Source organism: Danio rerio, chromosome 8 (assembly GCF_052040795.2).
Source record: "Danio rerio strain M-AB ecotype USA chromosome 8, GRCz13ab, whole genome shotgun sequence".
NCBI classification, from domain to species: domain Eukaryota; kingdom Metazoa; phylum Chordata; class Actinopteri; order Cypriniformes; family Danionidae; genus Danio; species Danio rerio.
This window is the reverse complement of record NC_141028.1, coordinates 28,441,570-28,459,684: the sequence shown is the minus strand read 5'-3', so window position 1 is coordinate 28,459,684 and position 18,115 is coordinate 28,441,570. Positions and strand designations below refer to the sequence as shown.

General features: G+C 36.9%; 2 protein-coding genes across 8 annotated transcripts in view; both read right to left on the bottom strand.

Moving 5' to 3' along the window:
* apeh2 (acylaminoacyl-peptide hydrolase 2) overlaps nucleotides 1-17,938 on the bottom strand; it is a 47,413-nt gene extending 29,475 nt beyond the window's left edge. For 3 of the 7 annotated variants that reach the window (XR_015497261.1, XM_087263868.1, XM_087263867.1), the window contains exons 1-19: nucleotides 12,364-12,848; nucleotides 12,139-12,271; nucleotides 11,912-12,038; nucleotides 11,743-11,818; nucleotides 11,586-11,661; nucleotides 10,165-10,304; nucleotides 9,410-9,544; nucleotides 9,188-9,279; nucleotides 8,994-9,031; nucleotides 8,721-8,842; nucleotides 7,201-7,261; nucleotides 6,970-7,064; nucleotides 6,742-6,811; nucleotides 6,542-6,627; nucleotides 6,327-6,465; nucleotides 3,027-3,110; nucleotides 726-806; nucleotides 548-636; nucleotides 275-468 (exon numbers count right to left, since the gene is read on the bottom strand). Coding sequence is in view for 6 of the 7 variants with exons in the window: in XM_087263868.1 (XP_087119994.1) it covers nucleotides 275-468; nucleotides 548-636; nucleotides 726-806; nucleotides 3,027-3,110; nucleotides 6,327-6,465; nucleotides 6,542-6,627; nucleotides 6,742-6,811; nucleotides 6,970-7,064; nucleotides 7,201-7,261; nucleotides 8,721-8,842; nucleotides 8,994-9,031; nucleotides 9,188-9,279; nucleotides 9,410-9,544; nucleotides 10,165-10,304; nucleotides 11,586-11,661; nucleotides 11,743-11,818; nucleotides 11,912-12,038; nucleotides 12,139-12,265 (1,832 nt within the window). In the remaining variant the exon portion in view is untranslated. Of the gene's footprint in view, nucleotides 1-274; nucleotides 469-547; nucleotides 637-725; nucleotides 807-3,026; nucleotides 3,111-6,326; nucleotides 6,466-6,541; nucleotides 6,628-6,741; nucleotides 6,812-6,969; nucleotides 7,065-7,200; nucleotides 7,262-8,720; nucleotides 8,843-8,993; nucleotides 9,032-9,187; nucleotides 9,280-9,409; nucleotides 9,545-10,164; nucleotides 10,305-11,585; nucleotides 11,662-11,742; nucleotides 11,819-11,911; nucleotides 12,039-12,138; nucleotides 12,272-12,363; nucleotides 12,849-14,087; nucleotides 14,486-16,002; nucleotides 16,070-16,275; nucleotides 16,596-17,249; nucleotides 17,422-17,857 lie in introns of those variants that run through there. The other 4 variants (XM_087263866.1, XM_087263865.1, XM_087263869.1 and 1 more) reach the window with 3 other exon arrangements.
* The window catches only part of slc26a6.2 (solute carrier family 26 member 6, tandem duplicate 2), a 406,025-nt gene that overhangs the window by 227,595 nt on the left and 160,315 nt on the right, over nucleotides 1-18,115 (bottom strand). The gene's annotated exons all lie outside the window — the stretch shown is intronic.

Below are 18,115 nucleotides of genomic sequence, written 5' to 3'. Positions count from 1 at the left end.
ATATCACTGTAAGTAACGCACAGTATCTTGCACAGACTGATTGATTTATTTAGTAAGACCTCAATGTATCGTCAATGTATTCATTTTGTTTTGCCTGTATACTGGACGTTTCTTTGACTTTCAAAGTCTAGATAGCCATTGACTTGCATTTACGACCATGATTTCAGAACAAATCTGAAAATAAGTCACCTACATGACCTGAGGATGAGTAAATTAAAGGTACTTTTTTTGTTGTTGTTTGTTGACCCATCATTATAATAGCAGGTGTGTTTACCAGTCCACGATATCGCTCGTCCCGAGTAGTGTGGCTGCGTTGATGACCGGGTTTCGTGCTGCACATGCTCTGTAGAAATCTGGATATTGGCCAATCAGGTGGCAGGCCAAAAACCCACCATGAGAGCCGCCCATCACTACCACCCTATCAGGATCAAGTGTGGTCTCGTTCTGTAAAGCGCACAACACTGCCCTCTGGACACAAAGAATGACAAATTAGCTAACGCAACATTTCTATTCAAAAGGCCAATGTTATTTGTGCATATATACACACCTGAACATCTTTGACATCCTGACTGCCAACGTTTCCAAGTAGAGACTCAATGCTATCTTGACCGAAACCAGTAGAGCCCCTGTAGTTCACTGCAATATACAATATCACACTGTAAACAAGTGCTCGTTTTCTGCTTTTAATGTTGTCAGAGGAACTAGAATGACATTTAAAGACTCACCCATAAGAACGGCAAAGCCCAATTTGGTTAAAGCAGCGGCTGTGGCGTTCCAGTCTGCAGCAAAATGAGCATGAGGACCACCTGCACAGACAAGCACTTCAATATAGCTTTGCTCATTTTCATTAATCTTCATCAATCCGTTCATCAGCTGCGAGTATAAATAAAGCTTTGCTTTGATTGTTTAACTAAAAGGGTCTGATGCTTATTAATTAATCCATTACGAAAAAACGCAAAACATTTCGGAGTCAGTTCAAGCAGTGATGCTTTGTTCTCTCTTCTCCAAAGTAAAAAAAAAGAGAGGAATAGGCTACACATTGTGTTCATCCAATACTGCATAGAGGAAAGAGTTAAGCTCATTATCAAAGATCTGCGCTGGATTATCCCAAAATGCAAAGTTTATTTCATGAAATCTGCGGAATGTGTGAAACTTCACACATTCACAAGCATAAACAAATCCTGAACATAGGCTGGCAGTACAGCAGACATTACAATAGAGGGTGGCCGCTTTGACGTGTTAAAGCAACAGACCGAAAGCGAATCATGCTTTCTATTATAATGTCTATGAGCAGTACGTTAAATGTATGGACACACACACACCAAGCACAAGCAGGGGAGAGGTGTGCCATTCACCGAATCCAGCAAATAGGGGTTCTCAACTGTCTGTCACATTTTACCTTTATTTTATGTCCTAAAGTTATCTGTAGCTCAAATAACATCATTTTATATTTAGCTTTTTGCTTGTGCGGTGGCTCTAAACTGTCAAAACATCTCTCAAAGCGTTTTGTTTTTGGATGCGAAAAGCAGAAGAAAATATCGAACCTGGTTCAAATTTTTATTATGAGGACAAAAGTTTCAGAGGCAGTGTGTCAGTACGATTGACACAAGAGGGAGAATTTATTTTTTACAAAATTACAGATGAAAATTTCAGATCGAGTTTGCAAAAACCTTTAGTCTACATGTTTTATGACAATTAAGCCTTTTTAAAGTCCATGAAAATCAGTTAAAACACACCAAAACCTGAAGAAACGTAGGCGCTTAGAACAAAAGCACCATATAAAAATGTGTGAAAGGCAAATAAATAATCCTGCACACCATCAAAACTTGCTCAAAGATTTATTACATGTACCTTTTTTGTAATAAATTTGCATGTAATAAATCTTTGAGCAGGTATTGATAGTGTGCAAGATTATTTGTTGGCCTTAAGCCCAAGTCATTTTTTAAGTGCAAATACTGAGAGTTGGAAGATCATATGTCCATGCACAGACATGAACGAGATTATGTGAAAATCATTCAGAGGCAGTGATATACAACACAATTTTATGACTTTTAAACTCGAAAGCAATTTCTTCCTCTGTGCATGTGTCTGGTGTGGAATTACATGTGATTGCTTCTATCACTTTCAGTGGCCTCTCTCTCTCTCATTTCAGCTTAATAATGATATGAGCTGTGAATGTTTGTTAGGCAAAGTTTCTTTGTCTCCACTGGGAAACCAGAAAGCCTGCTCAACCTGTGTGTGTGAATTATAAAACCAAGTCTGCTGTAAACTATAATCTCTGATGAGCGTCATGCATAATACAGTGCTCACTGTTTAGCCACTTTATCCTTCTGATTTGCAACTTTAAACAGATCAGCTAGTTCAATCACATACAGCTCACAAATGGAGCTAACAGCTCCAAAAAAGTTTTGACATGTTTTCAAATGATCAGGAGCTTGTGAGTCCCTCGGCTCGACTTGTAAATTCCTCTCACACAGTACAAAACAGGACCATACGACTATCAGAAATGTACATGTGACCTCTGACAGGAAAAAATATATACAAGCTCATATGACAGAGGAATAACCTGCCTTAATTGCAACAGCTAAAATCATACAAAAGTTTATTGGAAACACTTCAAAAATATTAATTACAACTTTGTACTGACCCATTTTTATTTTTTAAATCCAAATACTGAGGAATCAAATTTTTTTTTGCAAGGTGTTGGGACATTTAATGGTTTTGACTTTCTACTCAGAACTTTTCAAAGCCTTATATTATGTAAGGCCATTAAGACCAAGAACCTGTTATCATAAAAAGGGCTCTAAAAAAACATACAAAATATGTTGGAGTCTTACTGTATATATTAATTTAAGGTTATACATGCAAATTAAATGTCAATTGGATCAACAGAAGTGTCTGTGTGAATATTTTTTAACCTGACTGTAATCTGCTTACAAACATATTGTTTGGATCCATACACTGTATTTATAACTAATAAATTCAGATAAATTAAATTAAAATGCATTAAAAACATGTTTGCTTACCATGTATATTCACCACCAGTGGAGTTTTTCTCCTCTCTGGAGGACTGTACGGCTTCAACAAAATAGCTCCAAAATTCAGTCCAGCTAAATAGAGGTTAAGAGAAAATTTTCAAATATGCATTGCTGGTAACTGTGTGTGTGTGTGTGTGTGTGTATATATATACACACGCATACATAAATATATATACATATACATACAGCATTACACTTGTAGCAGTGCAATGTGGCTGTATATCGCCACTGGTGGGAGGTGTGTGTTGGTGTCTTAAGGCTGATTTATACTTCTGCGTCAAACGCCGGCGTATGCTATGGCGCTGACGCATAGCCCTTCGCCGTGGCCATCGGTGTCGCTGACGTGCACCTTTCAAAAATTGTAACTACACGTTGCAACGTGCAAGCTCTGTGATTCGTCGGCTTGGTAGCGCTGTCGAGTCTGGGTGGGTCCGAGAGCCGCGTGAATGGTGCGAGCCTGATGGAGCGATTGTTTACAAGTGTGGAGTCCCGCGAAGGAGCTCCTAATGGAAAGTTTTGTTTTGTGTTTACCTCATAGTTAAAGTTGTTGCACTTCCGCCGGTTCCTGCCTCAAAATGAGCGAGTTTGAGCCACTTTTACATCCAGGAAGTGTTCAGGAAAAGCAAAACAGCAGAGAAGAAACTCGACACAGAAGAACATTTACACCTCACTGCCAACTAGGGTTGTAACGGTATGATTTTTTTACGGTATGATAATCGTCTAAAACAATACCACGGTTTGACGGTTTCGCGGTATACGGTATTAAATAGTAATTCTCATAGCAAAGACCCTGAAAAGAATAAGAACACATTTTCTGACTGAACAAAGGTTTTATTTCAACAAACTTTTAAAAGAACCATTTTAATAGAACTATAGAAGTCTTTTATAAAAATAAACTGAAAAATCTCCCATTTTAATAAATTAAATTAGAAGGAATAAACAAGCAGGGTCTTTTAAGATTAGACAAAAATAAACTTAAACTGTCCTTCCTTATAAGCAGGATAAATGGGAGACCAAAAGTGCAATACCAAGTTTATGGCTGTAAACATGTATTTAAAGCGTTGTTTTTTTCAGTCTAGGTTGTGATGAAGAAATGTAAGCATGTTGAGATTTTCAGGACTTAATCTTGACCGCTGAGGTGAGAGAATGTGTCCACTTGTACAATGAACAAATAAAAAAATAATAAATAATGTGTCAAAGTCCAAATAAACATGGTGCAAATCCTCAGTAAAAAAATAGATATAAATATTTACTATACTATAAATAGTTACATAACGAAACTAGATTCAATATGGAACATCCTTAGGTTTTATGTGCCACCATGGATATGGTTGTCTGTGGATATGGATTTGGATATGGTTGTATGCAATGCAGACAAACAGCTGCACCTTCATTTGTGTCTTTTGAAAACAGCAAGAGCAGCAGTTCGTCTTTGCTGTGTCACTGTTTTGTCATGTTTCTGTGCTGCTGTGCATGCAAAAGTACTTAGTATGAGAATTATTTCATGCAAAACTTTTTTTTTTTTTGCGTTTTATTTAGCCGCGCAGAAATGTATGCCTATCTCTCATTCCGTGTTGTTCAAAAAGCTCATGTTGGTCCACAAACAAAAGTGAAACCTATGCTTATTGGTTGTGATATAGCGAGTTTGAACCAATCTGGGCATGGAGGAGGGACAATGCATCAATGTATCATGTCTGGTTTGTCCGGAGACACAGTGACGAGCGTTTCTTTGTCAAATCAGCGTTGTCAAATTTTGATGACGTAACCGCACTGATTCCGGAGCCTCTGAAAGTCCGTTATGTGATACAGCACTGGAAAGCTGAGACTCTCTTCTTTATGCCAATCTTTGAATTGTATGAATCGGATCAGCGGATCAAAAGTTATTAAACATTTAAGAGCAATACTTATTTTTAGCCGCGGGCGGCTGTCTCGGTCTTTAAGGGTTAAAACCGTTGATATGCAATTGTTCATGGTATGATAATCGTGCACATTCAAATCGTGGTAAACCGTCATACCGGTATATTGTTACAACCCTACTGCCAACTAGCATTTCGGAAGTGTTAATGCAGACCAACAGAGACAGCGCGCAGAAGTATAAAAGCACTGCTACGCGCGTTGCATGCGCCGTGGGTCACGCAGGTCACTTGACGCAGAAGTATAAACCAGGCTTTAGTGTCCCACCAGTGCTGATATACAGCACCATCAGACTGCTACGAGTGCGATATTGCATTTATACAACAGCTCGACGGCATAATCATGTATATAAAAAAGAAAATCAAACACAGAGAGTCTCAAAACCCTTATGTAAAAGGAACTATATTCTTCCGCCATTCCGACACAAAAAAATCATTTTAAAGCTAATTTTTGAATGATTCTTGAGCGTAATGTCTAAAGTGATGACAAAACAGGTCATTTTGCTCCCATTTTAAGATTATAAGGCTGAACGAGAGATTCACAGCATTTCTCTGTTGCAATCGGTTGATCACAATAATTAACCCCAAAAAAGCCAAAACAATGCAAACACTACCAGAATACTGTTGTGTTTGCTTTAAGGAAAAATGCTAAACACATGCAGTCATTTCTTCTTTCTTTCTGTTTACTGAACTAGTCTGCAGTAGCAAAAACAGGAGACTCAATAGAAACAGATGGCCATCTCTGGTTTTAAGACTTCAAGATGAGTCCTACCTTCCACTCAACACACTACAATGACTATGGTATAAATACAGTACTACAACATACAAAAGAGAAAGAACGACTTAGAAAGTCACTTACCTGTTTTATAATGATTTGATCAGCTATAGTTTAAAATTAATCTGGGTTTTTCGTCTCCTGTAAGGGCTTATTATGCGATCTCTGTCGCCATGTTGTGAATGGACAACATCAACTGTTTTTGGTCTGCTCAATGACTGGCTAATGGTCGCAGACGCTGTTTCTCTCAAAAATATCAACATTTCAAAATAGGCACTATCCTTTAAAATAAACTGCATAGTTGTAATCTAAACAACTACAACCTTGACTAAAAAAGCCTTAGAAGTACATTATGTTGTCCAACAGCAGAAATATTTGTCAAACTGTAGAGTGTCCTCTACTTTTTGCTGTAGAAATAAAGATGAATTGAATTAAACAGTATGTGGGCGGAGTCATACACAAGGGTAAAGGGTTAAAAGACTGGACGAGTGCTGTTACTTGCAGAATATTGCACGGCTATCAGCCAATCAAATTCAAGAACCAGATAGAACTGTAGTATAAATATATATACAAATCTGATGATGCATTCATGTTGCTTACAGAACTGATGGTTTTCCTCTTGAGATGGAGGTGTGATCAACATGGGCTGCCAATCAAATCCCTCATACACATCTGCTCCGCCTAAATTACTAAGCTGCATGTCCTCAGCACGATTAACTTTTGAGAGGAAGCCAGCTCTCTACAGAAAACACACAAAAAGTTACATTTAATTCAGTTTTTTCAGTGAAAAATACTTATAAAGTGTGAGGTTGTACCAGACAGGGTGGTTGATTTGGGGAAGAGCAGCTTAACACCATCAGGTCTTTTTGTATCGTCAACAGCTGCACACTCCCGAAATCATCTACAGAGTATAACATATGGCACAAAATGTGGCATAAAATTGGCACAAAACACAGTAATGACATTGACAGAAAAATCCATTTCAGAGCACTCAGGACATCCCAATTCAAACTACCTAGTCTTAGCACATCCAGTCCACATACTTGAATGATTTTTCCTGTGGTTCTGTCGACTGAAAACACTGCCTAGAAGAACAGATGGTGCAAATCACAAAATCACTACCCCAGGAATTTCTGAATGCACACAGAGCAGATAAAGGACAGGCACAGATTCTGCACTTCTGCATTATTTCACTCAAGCATGCATGTTTTGTCATTTGAATTATGTCTATGCATTGGTTTACCTTCTTGTTTTCACAGGCACTGCTGAAGAAGACTCTCTCACTGTCTGCAGACCAGCAATGTGATGGTAGCGACTCATATATACCGGCAAACTGGCCTGAGAGAGGAAGAAGTCACTCACATGAATGTTGATTGCAAAAGGTGCAAATAATATGTTCCACGCTCTACAATGTGTGTGTGTGTGTGTGTGTGTGTGTGTGTGTGTGTGTGTGTGTGTGTTTTCATCTAAGCACCTTTTTCTGCTCTTCTGATCACATCTACCAAAACCGAAGAGCTTCTGTTCTTCATGTCATACTATAAAGAGACAAAGAAAAGAGCTTAATAATATTTGAATGAATTTGAGCACATACATAATAATAATATAGTCAAAATTATAACAATTTAAATCTAATAGTCTTTTATTTTATAATACCTTCCTAAATAATTTATTCCTGTGATGGCAAAGGTGAATGTCCAGCTGCCACTACATTAATATTCAATGTCACGTGATCCTTCAGAAATCCAGCTATTATGCTGATTAGCAAACATTACTTGATAATTATATAATAAATATTAAACTAAATGCATATTTTGCCTTTTAGTTTTAACCATTCTAAAGCAGAAGCAGTACAGACTTTTTGTTGGCTACTGCAGCGTCTTTCGGTAGAATATTTAGAACTTCCGTTTACAGCAGGTCATTTGCGATCTGAAAATGGGTTTCAGTGGAGTTTTGAGTGGATTACAGAGAGTTTTTGTGACACACAACATTGAAAGGTGTGTGTTAAAGCTGTTATAACCCGTCAGATGTGGTTTAAGCGCGAGAGAAAAATGTTCTCCTAGTTCATGTGTCTGCCGTCAGAAATACAGTGTGTGAGTGTATGTTCCCAACCCGTCAGCTCTTCAATGCGTGCGCAAACACACACGCAATACTTTACTGCATTATAAAGCAAACCAGATTACTGCTATGAAACTTTACAGGTATGCAAGTTATGCAATTTATAAAAATGACCAATAAAAATCTGTTACTGATACTGTGCTGGTTGATTTGCATGTTGATTCTAATCGGGAGCCATTTGTTTCATTAAGCTAGAAAAAAAAAATAATAATTACAAATGTTTTGCTTCTTACACTTTCTTTTTATACCTGAAACTTGCCTATAGCACTTATTCATTGTTGATCTTATAGTTGTGTAAATTGCTTCCTTGTCCTCATTTGTAAGTCGCTTTGGATAAAAGCGTCTGCTAAATGACTAAATGTAAATGTAGTTTGTATTGTGTAGTATTTACCACGGTATGGGTTTTTCTGTCATTTCAAAACGCCACTTTATTTTCAGTCAATGTGTGAGTTGGATAGTAGTACAGTAGGCTACGTGTGTTTGTCAAACATTTTAGTGAATTAAATTTGTTTGGGTTGGTTATATATTTGAAATAAAGAGAAAATGTTGGCTTTAGCGATGACGAAGCTCCATTTAGACAGCACAAGATGCCGTCTGACAACGAGGGGAAAATGCCTCACAGCAGTTGTTTTCCATTCTATTAGATCGCATTTTGTTAAATGATCAGTCCAGGAGGTGGTGCTGATGGACAACAGTATTAGTTCAAAGATGTTAAAAGCAAATAAAATAGATTAAAACTATCGTTTCAAAGCTGTCCAAATGTGATTGTTTATACGCATAAGCTGCTGACCGGACGTTCTTCGCATTCTCCTTGCACATACACACAAAGCCTCTAAGAAAAAGGTCTATACTATACTATACATATTATTATTTACTCACCAACATCATGCTGAGGCACTGATGATGTGGTCCAAACACTTCTCCCTGTAAGTAGACGATCCAACACGAGTCTGGACTCATTCGAGGGCTTGACACAGACATGCCATCAGATGACAAGCACTCTGACCATATCATATTGAAAAAGAAGAGATAAAAATACAGTTTATTGTTTTCAGAGAATGTTATATGAACCAAAGCTCAAAGGTACTTTTAAAAGGCAACACAACAAACCCTCTCGCTCTCTCTCTTTAAATAAAGAAACAAAAATCTCACCACAGTTCCCTTTCATATCCAGATAGTAGAGAGCTGATCTGAGGGAACAAATTATTTATTTTTTACACCTAGTAAATCAGCAAACTTGGATATTTAATTTATGATTATCATGATATTTAGTTTTAAATATTTGAGGTCAATTATTGGCTGTTGAAAATATTAAAGAAAGTAAATAGACTAATTTCGCCTCTCACCTACGATTGGAGCAGAACTTTAGGCCTAGTCTGAACGGCTCATTCCAGAGGCCCACAAACACCACACCCCTTCCATTAGGTGCCCACAGAGCCTTGAAAACAAATATGAAGGTGTGCTTAATAATCCAGTCAACATTTATCCTCATATAACAACTCTGGTTTAAAGTCTGTTATATGTAATATATAACATGACATGAGAACAGTGGGATATATGTAACTCACCTGTGCTGGTGATATATGAGGAGGGACCCCAGCATATATGATGACCGTTGCTTTATTGAGATCAGCTACACACAAAACTGGACTGCTTTTACCCACCAGCCCCTCGCCCCAGTCTTCAACATACACATTCTTATCCTGGGAAATGCACACAACACACTTCTTTAAAAAGCTGATGCATATCTTAAAACTTTTTTTTGATAAAACACTAACATTCTAAGGTGGTTCAGATGTTGACATACAGAAATGTACAATTTTATGATTGTTTATATGTTTTTTAAACATAAATGAGCCAAGCTTAACATAATTAAACAAGTTGTGAACACTGTTTTGTTTTCAGATAGATTCATATATCTTCCAGAAATAATCATGGGTGATATGTGTTAATGGCATCTATTAAGAGTTGATAGGGTAGGCAACTGGGGCAATACTTTGTAAGCTAGACCAGGTGTTCCCAACTTTTCAGCCCGCAACCCCCAAAATAATAATACTAGTGACTCGCAACCCCCAATATTCTCTGAGGTGATGATAAATATATAAACCTAAAGGCTTTTCTGACATAAAGGTGTCATAAAGTTTAACCTGGTGCCATAAAATCAATGTGCTGTGTCTTTAATATAACCTAATCTCCCCAAAGGTCGCAACAAAATCGAAAGGCAACCCCCCCTCACTTTGGGAATCACTGGGCTAGACCATGTCTTTTGACAACACTTGGTATTGCCTTTCTATACAGCTGTTTTGACTGACAGACATCCCACCTGTTCCTCAAGCAACACCAGCCCCCCGTCCTCATTGGCTGATCCAAAAGATGAATGCACAGATGGCTCCACCCTCTTTTTTTCAGCCACATAGAGCAACTTTTTTTCACACGGTGACCAGGCCAAACATCCGAACTGAGCTAATGGTGCACAAAGAAACACAGAACACAATCAGAGAGACATTGACATAAACAAAAACAAAAATGTAATCTTAAGCCACATTTTTTTATAAACGATAAATATCAATTTCAATATGTTTTACTTAAATGTGATTCATTTGTGTGATGGCAAAGCTGATTTTCCAGCAGCCAATACTCCAGAGTTCAGGCCCTGTTTACACAAAACGCGTAGGTTTTGAAATGGTCACGCCTTCTGTCCACACTACAGAGTTTTCGAGAGCTAAAAACTGAGCATTTTGGAAACGCTGAAGAGACCATTTTAATTTTAAAACGCTGCTGCTCTGTATCAGTGTGGATGGGGGAAAATGGAGACATCTTAAAACTGAGGCGTGGCTGCAGACATTTGCACTACCTGATTGGGGCTTTTCCCTCAATATTAAGTAGCCTACACACAGTTCAGTCCTGCATCCTCTCCTTGTAAGTTCAGACTTCACAAGTTTGATATGGAAAACAAATTCCCGAGGACACGTCAGGTGAATCTTCAAAGGCAACAGTGTACTTTATTATAACCGCATTCACATCACCCAGGCTTTGTTGTTTTGGTAAAAATTAAATGAAAACATCATATGGAGAACTGCCTATTTTTATTTTGATATTAGCAACTTAACAGACACCAAAAATGTTGAGGCGTCATGTAGCTACATATTCATGAGACCATCATCTTTGAAAAAATTCATAAAAAATAAAATATATACACATATATATATATATATATATATATATATATATATATATATATATATATATGACCATCATCTTCACTGTAGATCTTTGATGATCAGTCAGATGTGCACAGCTCTCACCTGAGGTACACTGTGCTTAAAGCACCCGCTGACTGCCTGGAGCTCAGACGCGCACGCATACGCTGCAGTGCATGTCCGATTGTTTGTGTAGTCACGTGATGTGTGTTTTCAGCGGTATAGTGTGGACGAAGAGCTGTTCAGAAACGCTAGGTGAAACGCAAGTGTGGACGAGAACTAAAACAGATTAGTGTAAACAGGGCCTCAGAGTACATATGTTTACTCACACAAAGTTTTGTCAGTCCAAATAAATCAAATCAGAGTTCACATTTTGTCTTGGTTATACATCTAAAAAAGAAGTGGACATATAGTTTTTTTTTAGATTAGGACTACAAAAAAATCAGCCGAAGAGTCACATTTTCACTAATACCCATTTTTGGTTAACCTGTTTGTGATTCTAGAACCCTGTTGTGCAACACATGCAGAAATAAATGTTTCTTACCATCTTCGTACACTCTTCCATGCTTATTCAGAGCCGTAAGATCCAAGCTTTTTTCCAGACCATTTTGGCCCCAAACCTACCAAAAGAAAAAAACAACGAGGTTTAAGCATTTTTGTCACTTCAAAATGTAATAAAAGTCTAATATATCCACCATTACCTCTAAATACTGGTGTCCTGCTTCTGCCCGGATTACAGCTTGAAGAGTCCCAGACGGAGACTGGCAGCTGAGCAACCTGAGTGAGAGATGATCATTTATGTGTATTCAGAGCTCTTTGTACCTCAAGATGAATACATGAATATATCAATATCGTTCATATATTACTTACTCGTTCTCTATTTGTGAGCTGGTTCCAGATGGCAAAACGTGCTCTACTGTGTCGTGTTTACACAGTAAAGTCCATGTCTTAGAAAACTGCAGTTTCACACCTCTCTCCAAATCACACTGACTCCATCCTACAGGGAAAGACAGTAGATAAGCCAGCAAATTAACGTGCTCATATCACTAAAGACCATACATCTAACGTTACATGACAGAACTGTAAATTAAACTCACTGGTCAATACTGTGATGCATCGCTTTTTATTGGCAGTGTCCAGCAGTTCGTCAGCAATCACAGAGGCAGAAATGGGCACAGGGAACCGCATACAGTGCCTGAACACATCTCTGATTTCACTCTCCATTGCAATCTTGACACCACAAAACAGCAGACATAGAAAATAAACAATGTTAGTAAACAAACCACAATCATCCTTAGGTGTTGACTCATTTTTAAACTTACCAATTTGAAACTTTTTAGATCTGTCTGACATTTTATTTCTCCCTATATCTATATATAAAGTTAAGTTACATATACTTACTATTACTGCATAGTAGTGCACACCATTATACATAACGATTAAATATTGCTTTATGTAGCGCAAATAATCCTAATCAGCTACTAGTTACACATCTAGTCAAGTTTTGGCGACATATAACAACAGATATCTCTCGCTGGCTTTTGATTAAAGAGATGTATACTGACAATAAGAAAGCAACATGTTATTAAAGGTGAGAGTCCTGACACTAAAAAGTAGAAGCGGTTTCTTTTGCACCTTAAAATAGATGTAAATCAAATGGAGACAAGCTGGCTAAAATAACAACATCAGAAACGCCACCGCAACGCATTTTAACTACAGTAACGTTAATCCACGTGCGTCGATTGAAGCGGTCTGTCGTGACATTCGAGAGAGATCGGAGAAGATGGCTAGACTGTGGGTAAGAGCCGCTTCACCCGCGGTCAAAGCGCTTTATGAACGGACGCATCCATTCTGCAGGCTTTGAAGGGGGGTTCGGTCTGCATGATCATCACACTTTCGAGGCTACCAGAAAAAGACCGTCTGCAAAATTACTGTTGCTATTTGTTTTTAATCTAAACTGAAATTTAGGTTTATTATTTATATTTATAAAATGATTCATATTATGGTCTTGCTATGACTCCAAAAGAATATACGTGTAAATTAGCAGGGATTCAAAGAGAAGTCATTGTTAAAGGGATAGTCACCCACAAATTGAAATCTGTGATCATCAATCTATTTCTGAAAATCTGTGTCATAAAAAAAGGTTTAGGGAGACACAAAATGCACTAGATGGACTTTTATTTGATTACCCATTTAAGACTTAAAGGGATAGTTCACCCAAAATAAAAGTTCTGTCATCATTTAATCACTTGTTCAAAATGTTTTTTTTTTCTTCTGCTAAACAAATACAAACACAAAAAAAAGATGTTTTGGTTCTTTCAGATGCATGCTTGCATTGTTCCATTAAAATGGAGTATACTGCATATATTTTGGATTCACTGCATATTTGGAGTTTTGGATAAAAAATTTTTCACATGCGTATATTCTGACCACAGGTCAGCTTAAAGCAGAGTGCCCAAACCTTTTCTTGTAAGGGGCCAAAAATCAAACTTAATTGACGGCTGTGGGCCGAGGTTAAACATACCAAATCGTATTAAATTGAATCTGCCTTGGTTTACTAAAATAGTTGCTAATAATTAAAAATAACTAGCTGTTAACAAATGTATAACAAATGTTGCTTTAAATCATATATTTTTTTACCGATGAAGTATCATTTTTATTGTTTTGTAATGAACCTATTATATTAAAAATATAAGTAATCTTATTTATAACACAAAGGAGTTCAGTGATAAATGCACTAGTCAAGCTGCTAATGCCTTTATCTTGATTTGCTCGCCGATGTCTTGTGCATCTTACAGTATTTACATTTTAAAGGTTTAATTATTTACAAAATTTAAATAACACAATATTTTTGTAGGTTCTTAATTCAATAAAAAACAAAAGGTTATGTTAAATTCAAAATAGCGATCTCTGTCAAAAGTAATCACTCCAACCAACTTCCCATTATTCTCCCTCTCTTTTCAGATGGGATGGCGGGCTGTACTTACTTTGCGCAGTTCTAGCTTGAAATCTGCAATTTTCTGATCTGAATTTCTCCTCCCCTCACCTTCTGTTGTTGCCACACTGGTAGTCTCTGCTGTTTTGGGATTTTCATCTGAACAGGCGCAGATTTCTCCTGGTTTGAAACATGATCTGGGTGCTTCCTTCTTAAATGCACCTGCAGATTCTTCCTGTGCATCATTAAACCACAGAAAGGACACAGATCTTGAGCATCTGCTCTGGAGCGTTGTGGGACGGTGCTTTCTACAGGTGAGTGTCCAGAGAACATCTCATTGACCAACGTCTGTATGGCGACATCAGCCTCTGTAGGATGAGGACTGGCAGCAGAATGTGAAACGGTGGGCTCTGTGACAGACGGATTGACCTCTGGAGGATCTTCTTCATCCCTTGGGGACTGAGATGGGTCATCTGTTCTTTCCTGCTCCACCATAATCCCTCCTTCACCTGAGATTAAGGAAAGTAAAATCGTCTAGAGCAGGAGTAACCACATTTTTTCTTACGTAGGGCCAAAATCCAAACTTAATTGAGAGTAGTGGGCCGAAGCAAAATATAACAAACTAAATTACGTTAAAGTTGCCATGGTAGCTTCCTAATTTAATAATATTAAATATATATAAATATATAAGAAAAAAAACTTTAATCAGAAATTATAAATATAGTTTACATCTTATAATGTACTTCTTACAATAAAATCATAAACGATCTCATTTATAACACATTTATATATATATTTTTTAATTTACGAAAACAAGATATTTTCACTTGATAGTGAAATATATGTGTCCTAATAGTATTTTTTTACTAATTTATAGTTATTCATTTAATATTGAGTAGGATATTGTGATTTTTTTTTTTTGAAAGTCTACTTTCACAAACTTGACACCTTCAAACCACTGCAGAAATGTTCTAACCAACAGGCCCCTGTCAGTAAGCTACGTTTCTTAATAAATAAGCTACATTAAATTAAAAGCAATAACATTTTTTTTTTTTAATCATTCCAAGTTTAAATGTTGGAACATTCTAAACGAATAGGGCATAAGGAAGATAACTAGGAAAAGAACTCAGCCAGGAACTATGTTCATAAATACAGCTCGAGAGGTGTATTTGCAAGCGTACAAGTTTGCGATGCAGTTTGTGAATATTCATTGCAACGAAGGATTTGGGCAACGCCAAATCAACGAACTATGTTTGTAATGATGCCACTTGCGACCTTAGTTGGCTAACGATGGTTTTTGGAAATGCACCCCAGATTAGTAACTCTTCAATTAGAGGGGGTGTTTATAAGACTGTCGTAAAACTTTTATAATCATGCTATTACACATGAATATGAATAAGATTTTATGCATGCTTATGACATTTAGTGTCATTGGCTCAGTTATGTCATTTTAATTGTAAAGGTGTCATTGTTTGAGATGTTTTTGTCATGACAACTTGACATTACAAACCAAACATAAATTGTCACAAATCTGTCATAAACATGAATGTCATAAGACCATTCTAATTTTTTTTTAATTTTAAAACCACTTCATTATTATTTTCTTTACCTCAACTACAGTGATATAAATGACATTTGTAGTTATGAAATGTCACTAAATAATAATGACATCGTTATAAATTTATTTATCCACTGAAAAAGGTGATCAGAAAAATATTTATGACACATTTATAATGGCCTCGTCATATAATGTGTATGATGGTAAATGTCAAGTTGTCGTGACAAAGACAGTTTGTGATGTATTCGTTTGTCAAGTTTTCATAACAAAGACGTATTAAATATTGTCCTCATTGCATTTAAAATAAGACAACCTAGCTAATTACAGTTGTAATAGGCATGTGTAAAATCTCTTTCACATTCACATAAACTCAATACAATTATTTACATTTGTTCCAAAGATAAATTTGATGAATATGTGGTGCACTGAAGATGGCAGGTCATTGCATTACACAGAATGTTTTATCACCTGTGGACTCTTGGTTTGGAATCTCTGATTCACTGGGCCCGTGGCTCACCATCTTCTCGCATGCAGCCTGCACAGTATGAAAGGGTTTTAGATGTTTATGACACAAACAACCATGAAACCGTGCATATTTTTTAGCATTTATTTGTAATAAAATTTTTAATATAACATATCTGTGGGTGAATTAAATGCATCCAAATCTAATAAAACCATTTAAAAATATTCTATATGTTATAAATGGTATAAAATATATTATTAAGGTATAACATACAATACCTTTTTAGAGCACAAATGATTTTCAAAATTTGTTTTTCTCCTCCTCATTTTCAGAGCTTCTTCAGAAATCAGGCCCTTGCGTTCCTCACTGACAAGAGTCTCCTCAACACTGCCAGTCTCAGAAACAGTCATACGAAGATCTTGTTCTGGTGAAATCCCCTCCGATTTTAACTCCACTACTGTAATCTTAGTTTTTTTGCTCTCACACATTGCTAAGTGCTTTAGAAAACCGTCTTTTCTCATGAAAGTGGATGTGCAGCTGACGCAGTGAAAGTGGGGAGCAGTTCGGCAATTCAAATGACATTTGAAAATGAAGAACTCTGTGGAGGAAAGAAAATCATTTTTATTAGAGACAGATGTAATGCTTAATGATTTAGGTAGGGCGACGTGGTGGTGCAGTAGGTAATGCTGACGCCATACAGCAAAAAGGTCGCTGGTTCGGGCCTCGGCTGAGTCAGTTGGCGTTTCTGTGTGGAGTTTGCATGTTCTCCTTGTGTTGGCGTGGGTTTCCTCTGGGTGCTCCGGTGTCCCCCACAAGGCCAAAGACATGGGTAAGCTAAATTGTCCATAGTGTATATGTGTGAATGTGAGTGTATGGGTGTTTCCCAGTGATGGGTTGCATCTGGAAGGGCAACTGCTGCATAAAACATAACTTGGGGTAAGATGGTGGTTCATTCCACTGTGGCGACCCTTGATTAATAAAGGGACTAAGCCGAAAAGAAAATGAATGAATGAATGAATAATATATAAAACGTTTATATCGAAAAAGTTAAAAAGGACTGCTACTTAACACGTAATTTCAGAAAAAAAACATTAGTAGATCTTTATTAACATTTGAGATATTATGTATTAGCATGAAACGTTAATCTAAACCCATAGTTTTTCCTAAATACAGATAAACACAATTTTTAAAATTTTCCCATAAATTATATATACACACACATTTCAGTCTTTTATTTCTCATATGCACTTGCCTTTGTGGCGTATTGCTCTTCTTCTGTGACCCTGTAAATGTTTAACACATTTGCTCTTGATGGTGGGTTTGAACATCTCAGGCCCACAGAAAGGACAGTGGTACAAGGAACAGCAGTCATCACATCTCTGGAGAGTTGGCTGCTCGTCTCCGCGCAAAATAGTTTTGTGAAGCTTTGAAATATAAAGGAACAAACATCATTTTAACATGGCTCATGGTGACGAACGCTTTGGAAAACTCAACATCTATAATTTCTCATCTCTTCAATAGGATTTTAATTCAACGTTAAACTAGATTTGTCAGCACCCAACTCTGCATTTAAAACAATAAAATGTAGCCGGATCCAACAAATAGTATGTTTTAATCTGGTTTAATGTCAGTGTTTGATGGATGAAACCGTAAAAAAAACTATCGATATGTATTCATAAATCTCTGATCCACTGACGGACTCCTCCAGCCAAGGGCCGATTTTCAGGTCTGCAGCTGATCCCTCATTCACCTGCAGCGCTTTTTACGTAAGTTACTGTTAAAATATCACGTCCCTTATGACACAATGAAAAGTTTTAGATCTAACATTGCCATCATTCAAGTGGAAACTGCATAATTTACCTCTGAATGTTGACTTGTATGGCTGAACATTTTGGTCAAACTTGTTACGAGTGTTTAATCCAAAACACCGCGAGAAGCCATGAGAGCATACGTACATCTTTTCAATTTAAAAGTCTCAATATAATCTTTACATAATAAAAGTCACAGGAGAGTCTCAACATAACAATAACAGTAAATTCAAATAAGATGAACTGACTGCACCAAAACAATACATTTTAATTATTCAAATATGTAATGAAATTTACAAATGAGACCACT